Here is an 18,797-nt window from a genome sequence, read left to right as displayed (position 1 = left end):
AGTCTTGCAGTCTCTTGAGATTCAGTCTTTACTTCAAGTTACGCCAAGCCTTTAAGCTCTTCATTTGTCGTTCATTACTTCAATATATTGAAAAACTTTCACTTGATTGACTTTGATTTCCAACTTACTTTTATGATTAACCATGAGTGTTCTCTTACTTAAACCTAAAATAAAGCCACTCAATAACACATGTTAAAACATCATTCATTTGTTATCATCAAAATAAGATTGAAAAATCCAATTAGGCCAACAATTGTCATTAATATTTTTTTAAAAAAGAAATAAAGTAAGAAAAAGTGAGTATTTTTTTCCCTCTTGAGAATTTGCTTATAATTTAATTTTATAAATGAGATTACTGTTCTTTTAAATAAATTAAATACAATAAAAAATTTTATTTTCAATACCTTTCCAAGTATACACGTGCGATATTGAATTTTTTTTAATAAAAAAAATGAAAACAAAACGGTGTCGTGTTGCTATGCTCGTTCCGTCGATTCTCTTCACTCCATCGAGTCCATTCGCAGTTAGCAGCGCCTTGTAAAAGTTTCTTCCTCACTCTCTCTCTCTCTCTCTCTCGCCGCTGTTGGCTGCAAAAAGAGATGGTATTATCGAACAAGAAGCTCAAGCAAAAGCTGAGAGCCGCCGTAGCCGAATCTCTGGCAGCTTCTGTGGGCGGAAACAACTCGTTGAATGTGGATTCGTCAGACCCAGAACCTAATTCACAGATCCAATCCCTGAAAGGACTTTTGGGCTCTGCAACCCAGAAACCTAGATTGTCTAAGAGAGAGAAGAGGAGGGCAGCTCAAACTCTTGCTTCCCAAAGTTCGGAGACTAGAAGTAGCAGCGGTAGGGATGCAGGGGAAGAGAAGAAGGAAGCCGATTCAGAGGGTGTGATTGAAAAGAAAAGGAAGAAGAAAAGGAAGAGAGATGCAGACGGAGTTAAAGAGACAGAGAATGCAGTAAATGGGTCCGCAGAGAATGTCGCTGCGACGAAGAAGAAGAAGAAGAAGAAGAAAAAGAAAAAGAATAAAAAGAAGAATAAAGATGAGGAACAGAATAAGGGTTCTGGAGCTACAAAAGGAGGGAGTGAAGAACAAGGCGTGAAAGAGGCAATTAAAATCAGTGATAGGTAGTTAAAAGATTTTACCAATGTTATTTTGCTGCAGTTTATCTTGATTTGAGCTGGTTTTATTTGGTTTGAGGAAACGAATTGTTGTGCAGTTTTGGGTTAGCGATTGTTTCTTTTTGTTATTGGAAGAATGAGATTTTTTAGGGTTTTCAATTGCTTATTTATTCTCGTCTGTTTTGATGTATTGTTGCAGTCAAGAAAATGGGGATGCTGCGACAAAAGTGTATGTTGGGGGCATTCCATATTACTCAACCGAGGATGATATACGTAGTTATTTCGAAGGTTGCGGCACGATAACTGAAGTTGATTGTATGCAGTTTCCTGAGACAGGAAAGTTCAGAGGAATTGCCATTATCAGTTTCAAGGTTGGTGTTCTGACATACTAATTTCTTATAGCATTAAAAAAATTAGTGTGTGCGCCTCTTTAATCAAAACAGTACATGAGACGCAGATTGGTTAGTACTTTTAGTGCGCTGTAGATTGATTGCGTAGAAGTCTAGTGGCTTTTAAGCTAATGAAATCAATTAGCTTCACTTACTGTCAATCCTATTATGAAATTAACCGCACGCTCATTGGGGAACTGGAATATCTAAGAAGCCTAGTGCCTTGCGTTTAATCCTAGCTATTGTGCGTCATAAACAAGCTGAAGTGCCCTTGTTTCACAAGAGAAGGAGAAAAAAAATTGAGTTTCTTGTTCATTGATGGTGTTTCTTAATGGATATTTAAAAGGATTCAAGAACAGTCTACAGTGTAGGTCTAGCTGTTTTGGGTTATTTGTCATAATCAAAATAACCAATGGGAATGTACTGTGAAATATGATCCAATGTCTAATGTGTATATAGCGATAGTGTTAATTGATATAGAAATTTTTCTTCTTCTTCTTCTTCTTCTTCTTTTTTAATTTATTTTAAATGTGATAATAATTTTTATGCACACATGTAAACTTCCATTGGTTTTCATTCTCTTTGAATTAATCTTTTTTTGTAGGAGAAGGTATATAGGCCTGCTAGGCTTATAATCTTTTCGGTACATGTCTATGCTTGAAAACATTGTGCTTGCTCATCTTGTTGGTCTTCACGATAAAATACTGAATAAATATCTCCTTCAAAAAAATTGAAAGCAACTGAAGTTTCTTACCGGTATGCTGTGTGCTCATGGAATCATGATGATGCCACAAAATCATGAAAATATTCCCTGGACTTTGGGGAGGAATGTGAGAATTTTTCACTGTGATGAGGGGGGTATGGTTTGATTATCTGTAATTTGTCAAAATTTTCTACTCCTTGTTGGATTGGTCTTGTTTAAGCAGAATAATTTTGTCCTTTTTCAGTTATATTTTTCTAATATTCTTTGGCAGTGGAGGTTTGGATGCCTTACCTGCAAAGTACAATTTCTTTTTCTGAAATGGTGGGCGACCTCACCAACACTGGGTGAAAAAGACTTGTATGCAAAGAATTTATGTGGTAACAAGGAGTCTCAAACTGTCTGAAATTTCTATTCTATTTTTCAATATTTTAAAAGGCAAAGGCAAACGGCAAGGCGTAAACCTTAAGGTTTTGAGGTGTAAGCCTTTTGAGAAATTTTATTTTTTAGATAAAATATGCAAATAAATTTAATATATTTTAAAAATTAAGAAAAGTTCAAGTAATTTTTTTTAAAAAAAATGAAATATAATTTGTCAATTACTTGTTGGTTGTTAAAAAAAAAATGCTTACTTAAATTCATTCATTCATTCATGCCAAGAGATAGTTATAACATTACAACGTTCAAACTATTTTCATGATCTAAGATGCAATTCTTAACCATTTGGGAAGCTTCAGGTTCAAGAGTTTTAGAGATCAACTCATAGTAGGAGTCTAGGACATTACCCTACACGTAGACACATGGTTAAAATTTTATAGCTGAATCTAACTTGAGATTCTTACACTCAAAACGCACAAGCCTCAATTAAAAAAGTGCAAAAGACGCGCCTTTTATACGACTGCATAATTCTCAATGCATAATGCATCCTGGGCATGCCTCGTTTTGGGCATGCGTCTTGGAATTTGATATTTTGGATTGAGCCTCATTGCATCTTGGGCATGCCTTGTCTTGAGGTGAGCCATGACTTTTAAGACATTGCATTTTCTTGTTTTGATTTGTTTAAATCAATGTTTTAAAAGGCAAAGTCGTAGGCAAGGCATATTAACCCTCAAAAGGCGAGGCGTAAGCCTTAAGGTGTTGGGGCGTAAGCCTTTTGAGAATTTGTTTTTTAAGATAAAATTTTTTTAAATAAATTATATATATTTAAAATAAAGTAAAAATTAAGAAAATCACAAATATAATGTAAAAAAGAAAAAAATAGATGTACTTCGCAAAATACTTGTTGGCCATTCAAAAATTGCTAACTTGAATACATGACATAAATCATGACAACAGATAGCTATACCATTACAAAGTTCAAACTATTTTCATGATGTAAGATACAACTCCAGTTATTTTGGAAAGGTTGAGGTTCAAGAGTTTTAGAAATAAACTCATATTTTGAAATTCCTTTTGTACAAACATGTAATTAAAATTTTCTAACCAAATTTAACTTGAGAATCACACACTCAAAATATGTAAGCCTCAACTAAAAAGGCGCAAAAGGCGTGCTTTTTGTAAAAATGCGTAAGCCTCTGCATGTAATGCATTAGCCTTTTTGGAATTTGGTATTTTAGATTGAGCCTCAAGTTGTTTTAAGCATGCCTTGCCTTGTGGCGAGCCTCAAGGCAAGCCCCGATCGAGCCTTTTAAAACACTGGTTTAAATTTTTAACTGTTTCAATTCACTAGCCTTAAACCAACTTTTGTAGAGTAACACTGCTGAATCTTGAGAGTGCATTTCTATGATTGAACTTTATTGTTGTGGCTCAATTTAATACCCAGTTGTAGCTTCCGTTACTTAAAATATTCTGTTATACTGTCCTGCTGTTATGATGATAAATGGTAAAATAGTCCCTTTACTTAAGGCCAAGATATCTTTCCCTCTACCTATCCTTTATTTCTGGCCACTTAAATGTATCCTGCCAATTTTTTGGCTTATTTCCTTTACCCACTTGCAGCTTCAATTACTTGAATGTCCTTTCGTGCTCATCTACTTCTATGGTGGTAATATAAAAATACCTTTTTTCCAGCCCAAGACATGTGTCCTCCTTGTTAAAACAAAATCCCTGTGCCCAAAAGGTGTAATCATTTTTAGATGTGTGCATGGTGGTTACAATAGCCAGATATAAGTGCTTCCTGTTTGTGTTGTTAGGTTCAGAATCTACTTATTATTTATGATGCGGCTAGCATGACTTAATCAATTGGTTTTGTTGCTCAAAGGACTGTTGACTGTAACTCCAGGGTCTAATTTCTAGGTCTATTGTCAATCATAAAGTTCATGTTCATGGATTTGGGCACTTAAGCACTTGTAACATAGACCAAATAATGATTCATTGAGAAAGAATGGCTAAGTTGATGTTGGAGGTTGTAGAAGGGGGCAAGATTGACCTAGAATAACTTGGACCAAGTAAAAGAAGATTTTGCAGCAGTCCAATGTTCTGAGGATATTGCCCTAGATCATGCACAATGTTGAAAAACGACAATATAGTTGACCCCACTTAATAGGACTTGAGGCTTGGTGTTGGTGGTGATTTTTTGTTGTTTTTCTAAAAGGACCTGCTTATACACGAGATTGGAACAAAGATGCATAGATTTGGCATCTTCAATTATTTCAACAATGCAAAACCGCTCCTTAACCACAATAGAGTTGTTATCGTATGGATTGGATCGTGAGACACCTAAGCAATGAGGCTTGAGGCGATGACCACTGGGCCAAGTCTGTGATTAATATGCATGGATAGAAGTTTAGTCACATGTAATTTTCTAAATTTAAGGTTACTTCCTAAGACTAGAACCCAAAAAAGATGGTATGGGTTTATTACATGGCTATATTGTCACGGAATTTAGCTCAGAAATAAATATTATTTCTGGCAAGATCGGAATTTGGAGTTGAATATGATCACGAGAAATTAATGGTAAAAGGAAAAATAAAATGGCACACACAAGAGACAAGAGATTTACGTGGTTCGGTAGTGTGCCTACTCCATGGGTGAAGACGGATTAGAAATATCCACTATTAATAGTAGAGTACAAATGGTTGTAGCTCAAACACTCAAACGCATAACCCAAATACACCCAAATAATCTTCACAAGATAGTATATAAAATTGGGTATACAAATCTCTCAAATATTTTCTGGTTCTGGGATTATCTTCTCAACTGGGCATCATGTCCTTATATAGGCAATTAGATGGTAAATTTAATCAAACATGGTGGGCGGCCAAAAAAAGTTGTTGGCACAACAACTTAACTTTGAAAAATTTGCCTTCAAGCAGCTGGAGGTGTGACTTGCCTGGTCGGCTGTTCCAACAATTCTCCCTTTTCAGCAAATTTGGGGAGAAAACTGTAAACCACAACTCCCTCGTAAGGGAAAACTAAAACTACTGATCAAATCTTCTCCAAAATTCCAATAAGGAATTACGTCTTTCGGACACCGACCAAGTTTGAGCAGTGATTGAACTTGATCCCCGGAACAGGTTTTGTCATCATATTTGCTAGATTATTAGCTGTAGCAATTTTTTCAACACTAATAAAACCATTAGATATAATATCTTGAATAAAGTGATACCTGACATTAATATGTTTGGTCCGCTCGTGATACATTTGATTTTTGGTCAAATGTATTGCACTCTGACTGTCACAGTAAACAATAGTTAAATTTTGTTGTAAGCCCAAATCAGAAATCAAGCCTCTAAGCCAAATGGCTTCTTTCATTGCTTTAGTCAATGCTATATACTCTGCCTTAGTAGTGGAAAGAGCAACAGTTGGTTGAAAAGTTGTTTTCCAACTAACAACACATCCTGATAGAGTGAAAATATAATTAGTTAGGGATCCCCTTTTGTCCAAATCGCCTGCATAATCAGAGTCCACAAATCCAATGACACTTTTAGAAGTATCAACGTTGTTACGTTCAAATACCAGACCAACATCTGAAGTACCCCGTAAATACCACAATATCCATTTCACAGCCTGCCAATGTTCTTTTCTTGGATTCTCCCCGTACTTGATAACAACACTAACTGCATGTGAAATGTCAAGACGGGTACATACCATGACATACATAAGATGCTCAACAACACTAGCATAAGGAACATGTGACTATGCTCATTCTCCTCATTGGTCTGTGGTGACAAATCCGCTGATAAGCGAAATGCGTAGTAAGTGGTGTACAAACTGACTTGGAAGTTTCCATTACAAATCGCTCAAGCACTTTCTCAATATAATTTTTCTGAGATAAACAAAGTTTTCCAGCTTGACGGCCGCGGTAAATTTTACAACAACAACAAAACCAAGCCTTAGTCCCACTAAGTGGGGTCGGCTATATGAATCCTTTTCCGCCAATTTATGCGATCATGGACCATTTCTTTTGATAGATTCAAAGATATTAAATCCTTACTCACTATCTCCTCCCAAGTTATTTTAGGTCAACCCCTACCCCTTCTACTGCCCCCCCCAGTAACTAAGTCACTCTTCCTCACAGGTGCACTATAAGGCCTACGTTGCAAGTGTCCATACCATTTGAGTCGTCCCTCCCTTATCTTATCTTCTATAGGAGCTACACCTAACTTACCACGAATATGTTCATTCCTTAATTTATCTTTCAATGTTATACCACTCATCCATCTAAGCATCCTCATCTCGGCAACTTTTATTTTTTGGATATTATGTTTCTTCGTCGCCCAACATTCTGATCCATATAGCATGGCTGGTCTTATAGCTGTTCTATAAAATTTTCCTTTCAATTTTAAGGGTATTCTACGATCACATAGAACACTTGAAGTACTTCTCCATTTTACCCAACCTGCTTTAACTCTATGCATTACATCATCTTCAATTTCTCCTTCAGCTTGCATAATAGATCCAAGGTATCGAAATCTACAAGTGTTATTTATTTCTTCATCATCAAGTTTAACTTTGTCTCCAATATTCCTCCTATCATTACTAAAATTACATTTCATATATTCTGTTTTATTTCTACTTATTTTAAAGCCTCTAGATTCCAAAGTTTCTCTCCATAATTCTAACTCAGCCTCTACTCCATCCTTAGTTTCGTCAATTAATACAATATCATCTGCAAACAACATACACCATAAAACCTCCTTTTGAATACTCTTAGTCAATTGGTCCATCACTAAAGCAAAAAGATAAGGACTCAAAGCAGATCCTTGATGTACACCAATGGTAATTGGAAATTCTCTAGTTTCTCCATCTATAGTCTTTACACTAGTCATTACTCCATCGTACATATCCTTAATGACATCGGTATACCTACAACATACACCCTTTTTTTCTAAAACCCACCATAGAACTTCCCTAGGTATCCTATCATATGCTTTCTCAAGGTCAATAAATATCATATGCAAGTCCCTCTTCTTTTCCCTAAACTTTTCCATTAATCTTCTTAAAAGATAAATAGCTTCTGTGGTAGATCTCCCAGGCATAAAACCAATTTGATTTTCTGAGATCTTTGTTTCTAACCTTAATCTTTGTTCAACTACTCTTTCCCATAGTTTCATCGTATGACTCATAAGTTTAATTCCACGATAGTTATTACAATTTTGAATATCTCCTTTATTTTTGTATATAGGTATTAAAGTGCTTTTTCTCCATTCATCTGGCATTTTCTTAGTTTTTACAATTGTATTAAATAAATTAGTTAACCATATAATTCCGTTATCACCCAAGCATTTCCAAACTTCAATTGGGATGTTATCTGGTCCCATAGCTTTCCCATTTTTCATCTTTTTTAGTACAAACTTAACTTCGTTAACTCTAATTTTGCGAATAAATCTTATATTTTTAGTCTTTCATGTTCAAAATTTTCCAAGTTGCACCTAAGTCTTTCATTTGAAACTCATAGTTGAGTTGAGACTTGAGATTTCAACCTTGAAATTTCTGGCATGTTATTAGCAGCAATTAACATATCATCAACATATAACAACAAATATATGAATGAATCATCAGAGAGCTTCCTGAAATACACACAACTTTTATAGTTATTTCTGCAATAACCACGATCAATCATAAACGAGTCAAATCGCTTATACCACCGTCTTGGAGATTGTTTCAAACCATACAATGATTTTTTCAATAAGAAAAATTGGTCTTCTTTTCCCTGGACAATAAAACCTTCAGACTGATGCATGTAAATCTGTTCTTCAAGCTCATCATGAAGAAAAACAGTTTTTACATCAAGCTGTTCAAGCTTTAAATCATACAAGGCAACTATAGCAAGTAAAATACGAATTGAAGTATGTTTTACCATAGGTGAGAAAACTTCATTGAAGTCTACACTTTCCCTTTGACTGTAGCTTTTTGCTACCAAACGTGCCTTGTACCTAGCATCTTCAACTTTAGGAATTCCTTCTTTTCTTTTTGAAAACCCATTTACCAGATTCTTTGCTTACAATGGCAACACGATACGTGGAAGGCTCATCCTCTTCGATGAATTCTACCATAGACAAAGCATAAGCAACAAAATCTGCATAAGCATACCTCTGGGGTGGTTTAATCTGCCTGCGCTATCTTCGAATAGCAATATTGTCTTGTTGCGGCGGTGGTGCTTTCTCATGTCGCACCTCCTCCTCCTCAATAGGCTGATCTGTTAGTGCTTCAAGCATCGTCTTTGAAGCATCAAACAGTAACTCCACTGGATGTTTGTCACTTTCACTACAACTTGTATCAGAATCCTTTTTTTGGTGAAGTATAAAAGATTTATCAAAAGTGACATCCTTGCTGATTAGAAACTTGGGTGATTGAGGATTAGGACACCACAACCTGTATCCTTTCAACCCTTGTCTGTATCCAAGAAAGATTCATTTCTTGGCTCTAGGCTCCAATTTCCCTTTATTAACATGAGCATAGGCTGGACAATCAAAAAAACTTAAACGAGAATAATCAGCAGGTTCAGCTGACCATACCTCTTCAGGTGTCTTACACTCAATAGCAGTCGCTGGAGACCTGTTCACTAAATAACAAGCTGCGTTGACTGCTTTAGCCCAAAATTTCTTTGGCAAATGTGCATTAAAGAGCGTACAACGTGCTCTCTCCAAAAGAGTTTTGTTCATGCCTTCTACAACTCCATTTTGTTGTGGAGTACCCTTAACTGTACGATGTCGAGCGATGCCTTTGTTCCTACAAAACTCATTAAATTCTTTTGAACAGAATTCTAAACCATTATCAGTCCGTCAACGTTTCATACGCTTACCGGCCTGATTTTCTATCATAACCTTCCGCTCATTAAATTTTTCGAACACATCATTTTTATTCTTCAAGGTATAAATCCAGACTTTTGGGAAAAATCATCAATAAAAGTCGGTAAATATCAAGAACCACTGAGAGAGGGAGCTTGTAAAGGACCCCAAAGATCAGAATGAAATAATCCACGGTTTCTTTGGTCCTATGCACTGCAGTTGCAAATTTTTTTTTTCTTATGTTTACCAAAAACACAATTTTCACAAAAGTCAAGTTTACTTGTCTTTTGTCCACAAAGTAAACCATGTTTACTCAATTCGGTCATGCCCCTCTCGCTCATATGACCCAAGCGCATATGCTACAACCGAGTAGTGTCTGAATCTGAGTCAACTGATGAAGAAACTAAAGTAGAGCCATAAACAGAATCGCCCTGCAAAAAAAAAAAAGATCATGTCTTCTATTTCCTTCATCACAATTAGTGCACCTTTCGAAACTCTCAGTACTCCACCTTCAGCTGAAAACTTACGGCCAATAGCATCAAGAGTACTTAAAGAAATCAAATTCTTCTTCAACTCTAGAACATGCCGAACATCTGTCAAAGTTCTTACAATACTGTCAAACATCTTAATTTGAATTGTACCTATTTCTACAGTTTTACATGCCGTATTATTACCCATTAAGACAATACCACCATTAATTGGTTCATATGTGGTAAACCAATCTTTATTGGGACGCATATGAGAGGAACAACCTGAATCAAGAATCCACATATTTTCTGAGCTAGAATCAACAATGGTAACAGTAAGAACATATTCAGCATCTGAAGAATTATTTTCTACAACTCCGACAAAAACAGAAGAATTTTCATTTTTATTGTCCTTTTGTTCTAATTTTTTATTCTTCTTATGTTTAGGACAATTCCACTTAGTGTGCTTCTTTTTGTGACAATAGAAGCATTCGACATTTTTCTTTGATCTAAATTTAGATCAACCTCTATTTACTGATCCCTTATTTTGAATCTTCCCCCTTGCAATAAGACTCCCAAATTTCTTCAGTATTATTGCTAGATACCTTTTTTCTTATTTCTTGCAAATTTAAAGATGCCTTAACGTCTTCCATACTAATGAAGTCTTTACCATAGAGCAAAGTGGTAACAAAATGCTCATAAGAAGGGGGCAATGAACATAATAAAATAAGGGCTTGATCTTTGTCATCTATTTTAACCTCAACATTTCTAAGATCCATAACTATCTGGTTAGATTCATCGATGTGTTCTTTAATAGGCGTACTTTCTTTCATCCGTAGTGTATAAAGATTTTGTTTAAGGTACAACCTATTGGTTAGAGACTTCGTCATGTACAAACTCCCGAGCTTTTGCCAAATCTTCAACGCTTTGTTTCCCTCCACAACCTCGCATAACACCTTGTCTGATAAATTGAGAATAATTGCACTATGAGCATTCTCGTCTATTTCTGCTAGCTTCGCAACTGACACTGTTTTCGTCGAAACGGTTGTTGTGGTCGAGGCTGCCGTTGTTGCAGCCATCGTGGTCGCAGTTGGAGCCTTACTATCGGTTCCTTTTTCTTCAGACAATTTTTCTTGTGGCCAAAGTGCCTTTTGCAGTCCTTGTTGGACCAAAATGGCATGCATTTTAATGCCATAAACTGAAGCTGATTTTGCCATCAAATTTCTCGATCTCATATTTGGCAGACATTTTGGAAAAACTCCAAATAGATATCAAAACATAAAATGGCTCTTATACTAGTTGTTCCAAAATTTGGCTCAGAAGTAAATATTATTTCTAGCAGGATTGGAATTTGGAGTTGAATATGATCACGAGAAATTGATGGTAAAAGGAAAAATAAAATGGCACACACAAGACACAAAAGATTTACGTGGTTCGGCAGTGTGCCTACTCCACGGGCGAAGACGGATCAGAAATATCCACTATTAATAGTAGAGTTCAAATGGTAGTAGCTCAAACACTCAAACCCAGAACCCAAATACACCCAAATAATCTTCACAAGATAGTTTATAAAATTGGGTATACAAATCTCTCAAATATTTTTTGGTTCTAGTATTATCTTCTCAACTGAGCATCATGTCCTTATATAGGCAATCGGATGGTAAATTTAATCAAATATGGTGGGCGGTCAAACAAAGTTGTTGGCACAACACCTTAACTTTGAAAAACTTGCCTTCTGCAGTTGGAGGTGTGACTTGCATGGTCGGCTGCTCCAACATATATGTATCATTGTCCTCGTTGGTCTGGTGGTGTTTGTAACACAAAGGACATGATGGACAACAACCAATGATCAAAGGCAAGGTTCTAAATTTGCTTCTGAATTTGTTTCTCTTATGATCTATGAAGCATGGGCACGGTCCGGCATGATACATGTCAGTCACATTGACACATCAGTCATGTTCAAGTATCATTAAATTTGCATTTGTTGTTGACAAATTTGGTTCATTTTATTTTCAGACTTCATCGAGTGATGTAATTTGTTTTTGGTAATTTGATTGATGTAAGTCACAAGTTTGCTTAATTTAGTCAATAGATCTTTTTTTTTTCGTTCAAATCTAAGAAATCTGAAAATTTGATATTATTACAACATGACCCCTAAGATCCCCTCCACGCCCCCCTTACAATAATACCTGTTGTGTCATGCAAGTGCCGACACTGCAGATTTGCCATGCCTGACTTGTGTTCAGAAATAAAAAATAAGCTTGGCAAGACTAAGGAGTGTCCAATGCCTGTTAGGGCCACGTTGGAGGAGCGTCTGATGTGTGCCAGACACCAGCACTCTCCCCCCTTGTTGGAGTATTAGTGCTTTTAGAGCTTATGATAGAAACTACTTCAGCCGCTGCTTTACTCTAGCTTGATAGCTTCTATTGCCTGGCAGAGGTTGAGCCCTTGGATTTGACTGTGGAGTTAAAAAGCCACCATTAGGATGGAATTGTCTGGGCCCTTGATGTATATATGGGGAAGCACCAACTTGACCAAAAAACTTAAGCTGATTTAGTCTTGGGCCCAACCTTGTATATAAACACCCATCTTTCACTCAATTTTTCCAATGTGAGACAAACTCACAAGTAGAATTTTCAACAGTCACCTACATACGGCCTGAGCATTTTGGAATAATGCACCGTGCCTGTATATAGATCCTGGGACAAAGTTTGCCAATGCTTATTCCTCATTCAAAAACAAATTGCAGATTTAGCTAAAATTCTTGTTGTTTCAGATTTTCTTGAAAGTAGAAAGTAATGTTACAAATATTGTGATTTAGTCAAAATATTCAAATTGTCAATTGGAGATTTCCAGGTTGGATTGATTGATATGTTGCATTTCTTTTGCAGACAGAAGCCGCTGCCAAAAGAGCATTGGCCCTTGATGGAGCTGACATGTAAGTATTATATAAAAGATGTGCGATTTATCTGCAAATATCTGTTGCTATTTTATAATTTTCAAGATGAGTTTATGGAGTCTGTAAAATGTTTTAGGGGTGGTCTGTACCTGAAAATCCAGCCATACAAGACAACTCGATTAAAGAAAATGTCTGATTTTGCTCCTGAAATGGTTGAGGGCTATAATAGGATTTATGTTGGGAATTTGTCTTGGGATATAACTGAGGATGATTTGAAGAAACTTTTCTCGAGTTGCAGTATATCATCTATACGATTTGGGATGGACAAGGAAACAGGAGAATTTAGAGGCTATGCCCATGTGGATTTCTCAGATAATCTCTCATTAACAATGGCGCTCAAATTGGATCAGGAAATAGTATGCGGACGACCGGTGATGATAAGATGTGCAGTTCCTAATAAAAGTGCAGAAACCCATTCAAGATCTGCACCAACTAGTAAGAAAGCTGCGGCTGATAGTGGAGGTGGTGGTGGTGGCGAGACGAGCACAGGCAGTGGGAAAAAGAAGAGGCGGACATGCTATGGATGTGGTGTAAAAGGTCATTTATTTTCAGCTTGTCCTAATAAGCAGGCTCCGAATGCAAGCTGATTGTGTATGAACTGGCAAACTATCCTTCAAGAAGTACCCCTCCTTTAACTCATTCCCCCACCCCCTTTTTGTTTATTTCAGATAGCAAGTAGATTATTGATTCAAGTGTTTCAGGATGAACACCATGATACCTGTTCCTCATTCTTTATACCAGAGAGGAAATTCACCCTGGTTGGATGCAGATATCAGGAAAAAATGGGAAAATATTTGTGTTTCCACTTTATATGATAAGTTTGTTATTCATTCTGCTCTTGAACTATCAGCATCCAGAACAATACTTTCAAGCCAAATCGTGAAATGGTGCAGAGTAGGAAGTTCATGCATATTTCATGACTTCCAGGCCAATCAGCGTCTGCACTCGCAGTATGCTGATATGAAATGAGATTGGAGTGCCTAAGAGAGGCACTGCAGCTTTCAGGACTCGTCAAGCTGTACACAAAGTGAACGAGTGAGATTTCAATTCATGACAGCTTGATTTGTCTTCCCGTCTTTCAAGAAAGTTGTACTCTGGATCAGGATATTGGCTCGCTCTCCGTTTCTTTCTTTTGGATTAAATTGAACCGACAATTCAGAGTTTACCCATTTGCAGATACATATATAATTTTGATATTTTGTAGGATTTGGAAATTTTCACGTGATACATGTAAATGACTGATACGTGAGTTTTAATGAAAATTATTAAAATTGGGTGCAATTAAACTTTTGAGTTTGTTTCATATTGAAAAAATGTAAGATGTACGTTTCTAAAAATAAATATATTTAAGCATTTGGGTTAAATTGGTATTTACTTATGTGTATCATGTATGCTCATAGAGAGTCATTTGATATTAATACATGGTATCAGAGTAGATGGTTTGAAACTCTAACTGAGCAATATTATAAAGTTAAGATGTAGAGTTAATTTTATTGACGTACTAATAGTTGGACGATCAAGTATGTGATCGAGACTAATAAGGCTAGGTAGGTTCAACATTAGTTGGAAAATATTTACAGTATAATTTGAGGCACATAAGGTCCGAGGGTGAGACCCACTTGAGCATGATTTACTCGAATTTTACTTGTCGTATTAAACATATAGTGTAAGATGGGCATTTATATGCTGATTGAGTCCAAAATTCAATTAACTTGTTTTGATCAAATTATTTCTATAATTAAGGCTAATAGGTTTGATGAGAAGTTAATTCTAAGCCAATTTATCAAAGGAAATTGTTTGATTCAATTTGATCAATTTGACTTATAAAATTAGATTAGATTGATAATTTAATTTATTTTTTTAAAGAAATATATTAAGAAATGAGTAAAATTAAAATTTTTTTGCAATATATTTAATGCATTAAAAATAATTATTAACTTTTTTTTTTTTTTTATCTATTTGATTCTCTATTAGGTTTTGACTATACAATGAAAGGTAACTTGTCCGTCACCTCATACTGTGGATATCAACTTCATTCATTCGACAACTCCTAGCAAAACTGAAGTGGGAGGTTTAGCAAAAACAATATTTTCATTTTCCAAGCGAAAACCATGTGCAGACAGCGATTGTAGCGTGTCTTGCAAGTCACGACGGCACGTGAGGCTGCATAAATTAAATAAAAATTTGAAGTTTAAAATAACAAGACACAGGACCATAGTGGTCCCCACCACCAGGTTGGATGGCTGAGGCGTTCTTGTGAGTTTAGCGGGCCTTGTGTATTAGGCCTTCCAAAGCATCAGTTGGGTAGTCAGTCAGTGATTGGTATTGGGCTGTCGGGTGGATCAGCCCATTTTCCCAATTCTAATTTATTCCTCCTGCCCCCACCCCTGTGGCCTTGTATTTCACGGGAATATGTTTATATAGTTATATATTATTTTCATCGCTGCAGATTTCTTAGTTTATAAATTGGCATTTTTAGCCCGTGAGTTTCTGGTAGTTAGGATGGGACATACCCAGTAATTAAGCAGTGGGAATGGACCCCTATGCTCCCCCCCGCCTTTTAATTTTTTCTTTTCACCCCATCCCTTTTCTTCTTTTTAATGGGCCATATGGTGTTCTTTCTTTTCTTCTTGTTTTGGGATAAGCATGGGGCATATGGTGTTGTCTTCACCGTTTGGGGGTCAATGGCAATGCCGAGAACATTGCATCTTTCCCCCATTCCAATTCCTCACCCAGTCAGTCATCCATTTTGAGCTAAAACTGCACATCCCATGCTACCCACATCATTTGGGATAAATTATTTTTTTTTAATAAAGAATAGCAAAATCAAGCGGCTGTATGAATTTTTTTTCACTAATTTATGTGATCATAAATTATTATTTTTTTGACAAATTTAAGAATATTAAATTTTTACTCACTTTATTCCCCATATAACTAGCTTACTTTTCCTTTCCTCACTAATTGTACTCCCCTTTTCTTTATCTTTAATAAGAATTACAGAATATGTTCATTTCTTAATTTATATCATCCACTCATTTAAACATTTTTATTTCAACCATTTTTAATTTTTAGATTTTTTTATTTTTTGTGGCCAACATTATAATAATTTTTTTTTAAAAAAAAGATGCTCTAATATAATTAGTTTTTACTAATGTATCACCGGTGGCCGTATTTTTTTGTCAGTTATGCGAAGATGACTCTTTAAAATTATAAAAATTAAGCTTAAACGCTCGTCTTCACTTAATTTCAAAATCTTTTTCAAATGGAGAATGGCAAAAATCTCCCAAAGAGATGCGCGCACATGCAATTGCTACACCTTTCTCCATCAATGCATCCGCCTAGAGCCCCTATAAATATGAGCTCCCTCTCACCACCTCTCGCCCGTCTCTTTCCAAACCACAGAGAAACCCCACCTCTGAGCCTCTCCTCACCCTTTTCGGCTTTTTCTCTTAAGAAAATCCCACTTTCGAGTTTCTGTGGATCTTCTCAACAAACACGCCGGGGGCTCCCAAATTTATTATGATTTCTAAATGATCTTCCTCTTCTGTTACTCTTATGATGATTATCGATTCAATTCTCAATCCCGTTTTCTAAAATGTCCGTGAGTTCGAGCGGGAGAATGGAGCTTTCTTCAATGGCAAAGAAATGGCAAGACGGAGAGGCCAGTCCTGAGAGAACCAAGGTATGGGTCGAGAACAGGTCCAACAGCGACAGAAAAGTCGCCGTTGTTTACTACCTCTGCCATAATGGCCAGCTCGAGCACCCTCATTTCATGGAAGTTCTTCTCTCTTCTTCCCGAGGACTCTTTCTCAGAGGTACTATTTTTGAAAGAAATTTCTCTAGAGTTTCATCTGAGATTCTCTTCTCCCTTGGATCGGTAATCTAGTTCGAAGGTTGGTTTCGTTTATTCGATTCTCTTGTTAGTTGAGCTGAGTGTACTAGCAATCTGTTTTGTACTCTAGATGTGATGAATCGCTTGAACGTTCTTCGAGGAAAGGGCATGGCCAACATGTACTCCTGGTCTTCTAAGCGGTGAGTCGTGAGTTCAAAGAAAAAATTCATTTCTGTTTGGTTGCTGAGAAAAAAAAAAAAAAAAAAAAGCATAAAAAGAAGAGAACCTGAGGAAGCACTCCCGAGGAAAAAACAAAAGGAACTTGGAATATATTCCCTATTGTCATTTCTTTTCTTTTTCTCTTTTCCCTCTTTAAAGCGAAAACAACATAAAATTTTCTGTTCCTTTCCTCTGTTTTCTCAGCAACCAAACAGAGAACGAATGTCTACTTAGTGCGATATGCTCATTTGCTCTTAACTATTAAATAACTTATACTGACTGCCTTTGATTCGATCGTCGATTCAGGACCTACAGAAACGGGTTCGTGTGGCAAGATTTGTCCGAGAACGACATCATACACCCCGTTTACGGCCACGAGTACGTCCTCAAGGGATCAGAGCTTCTCGAAAGTTCTTCGAGCTTTAGATTTTACAAGCCACTTCCAGTGCAAGATCCTCCTCTGGAATCGAACGATTACGGCGCGGATTGCGATTCTCCGATCATCATCCGAAGGAGAAATCAGTCTTGGAGCTCCTTCGATCCTCGCGAAGGTAAAGTCTACAGGGCCGAATCCTCTGGCGACTTCGCCGGGAAGGCCGCCGACGCGGCGACGCAGACAGACGATAGGCGTCTGAGAAGCAGAAGAGCGGTGAGAGACGAGGACGAAGTTTACGGGAACGGCAACAGTACAGAGCTAAGCAGAGAAGATATCTCGCCGCCTCCGTCGAGTTCGAGCCCAGAAGTGTCTTCGGATGTCGCGAACGTCGACGGAGTCGTGAACCGGTCGCGGGTGGTCGTTGACGAGTCAGCGGATATTCGAAATCAGACGGCCGGCAGTGACCGACCCAGTGGGAGGATGAAGGCATCTGCGGTTCTGATGCAGTTGATCTCGTGCGGATCGGGTTTGGTCAAAGATGGGGAGTCAACATTGAGGAAGAATCAGGAGTGTTTGGCAAGTGCAGAGTACGAAACTAGACTGCAGCGCGATGCATGGAATTGAAATGATTTTTTTCTTTTCGGGAAATCTTAGGACAAGACGATTGTCACTTGCAGTATTTTTGTTATTGAGTTCTCATCCTAGAATATTTGAAAAAATTATTACTATGTTTGGCTCAACATATAAATATATATTTTAAATTATTTGAATAATATTATCTTACAAAATTTTAATTATATAATTTTATTGTAATAAAAATGTTTTTCATAGCATCAGAAAAATTACTCAGTAATATAATGTGCTAAACCAAGTTAATTAATCATAATCTATTTAATTTTTAAGAATGCAAACATTCAATAATTGAATATAAATTATTCACAAGTGGATTTTTGAGTTGTTTTGTTTGTGCTCAAATAAGTTAATGTAAGATTTGTTATATATGAATTAGAAAATATCTCACTACTTATAAAAAAATTTTCTCATGATATATCACTTTTAAACTCTTTAAAACAATCCTAGTCTAACAAAGTGGTCAAAATTTCTAAAAAATTGTAATTTTAATAGTAATAATTCATGACTAATTATATCGAAGTTGAGCTCAAATTGTGTTACTCCAAATTTTTTTGAGGGTATTATATCATATAACTAGGCTCAACACAAAGGTATGAATCGCCTTAATAAGGACGTCGTAGATCGAATAAGAAATTATTTCATATTCTTATTTCAGATCTACATTAAGAAGATATTAGATATAAATGTGATATGACCAAAATCCATATTTACAAATATGCTCATGGAAGCAAGCAATCGTAAGGTTAGCTTCGGGTAACGCTGAGTGTCTTGTGTAACTTTCACTAAACTATTAATAATCCTAACTCGATTACTGAGGTAGCGATTGATAATTTACATAACCGTCTATAAGTTACTTGTATGAGTTAC

At 36.4% G+C, this 18,797-nt stretch overlaps 2 protein-coding genes across 2 annotated transcripts; both read left to right on the top strand.

Annotated features, from left to right (window-relative positions):
* The first annotated feature begins 508 nt into the window (after nucleotides 1-508).
* Nucleotides 509-13,700, top strand: LOC131165570 (phragmoplastin interacting protein 1). Its single transcript, XM_058123493.1, has 4 exons — nucleotides 509-1,129; nucleotides 1,323-1,494; nucleotides 12,803-12,849; nucleotides 12,947-13,700. The coding sequence occupies exons 1-4, from the start codon at nucleotides 600-602 to the stop codon at nucleotides 13,455-13,457; spliced, it is 1,260 nt and encodes a 419-aa protein (XP_057979476.1). The 5' UTR covers nucleotides 509-599; the 3' UTR covers nucleotides 13,458-13,700.
* Nucleotides 13,701-16,102: 2,402 nt separating this feature from the next.
* Nucleotides 16,103-18,025, top strand: LOC131165569 (protein SOSEKI 5-like). Its single transcript, XM_058123492.1, has 3 exons — nucleotides 16,103-16,685; nucleotides 16,833-16,902; nucleotides 17,228-18,025. Exons 1-3 carry the CDS (start codon nucleotides 16,466-16,468, stop codon nucleotides 17,919-17,921), a joined length of 984 nt encoding a protein of 327 aa, XP_057979475.1. The 5' UTR covers nucleotides 16,103-16,465; the 3' UTR covers nucleotides 17,922-18,025.
* Nucleotides 18,026-18,797: the final 772 nt, after the last annotated feature.

This window comes from Malania oleifera, chromosome 10 (assembly GCF_029873635.1).
Source record: "Malania oleifera isolate guangnan ecotype guangnan chromosome 10, ASM2987363v1, whole genome shotgun sequence".
NCBI lineage: Eukaryota > Viridiplantae > Streptophyta > Magnoliopsida > Santalales > Ximeniaceae > Malania > Malania oleifera.
The sequence above is the reverse complement of the archived record's forward strand: the minus strand, read 5'-3'. Positions and strand labels throughout refer to the sequence as shown.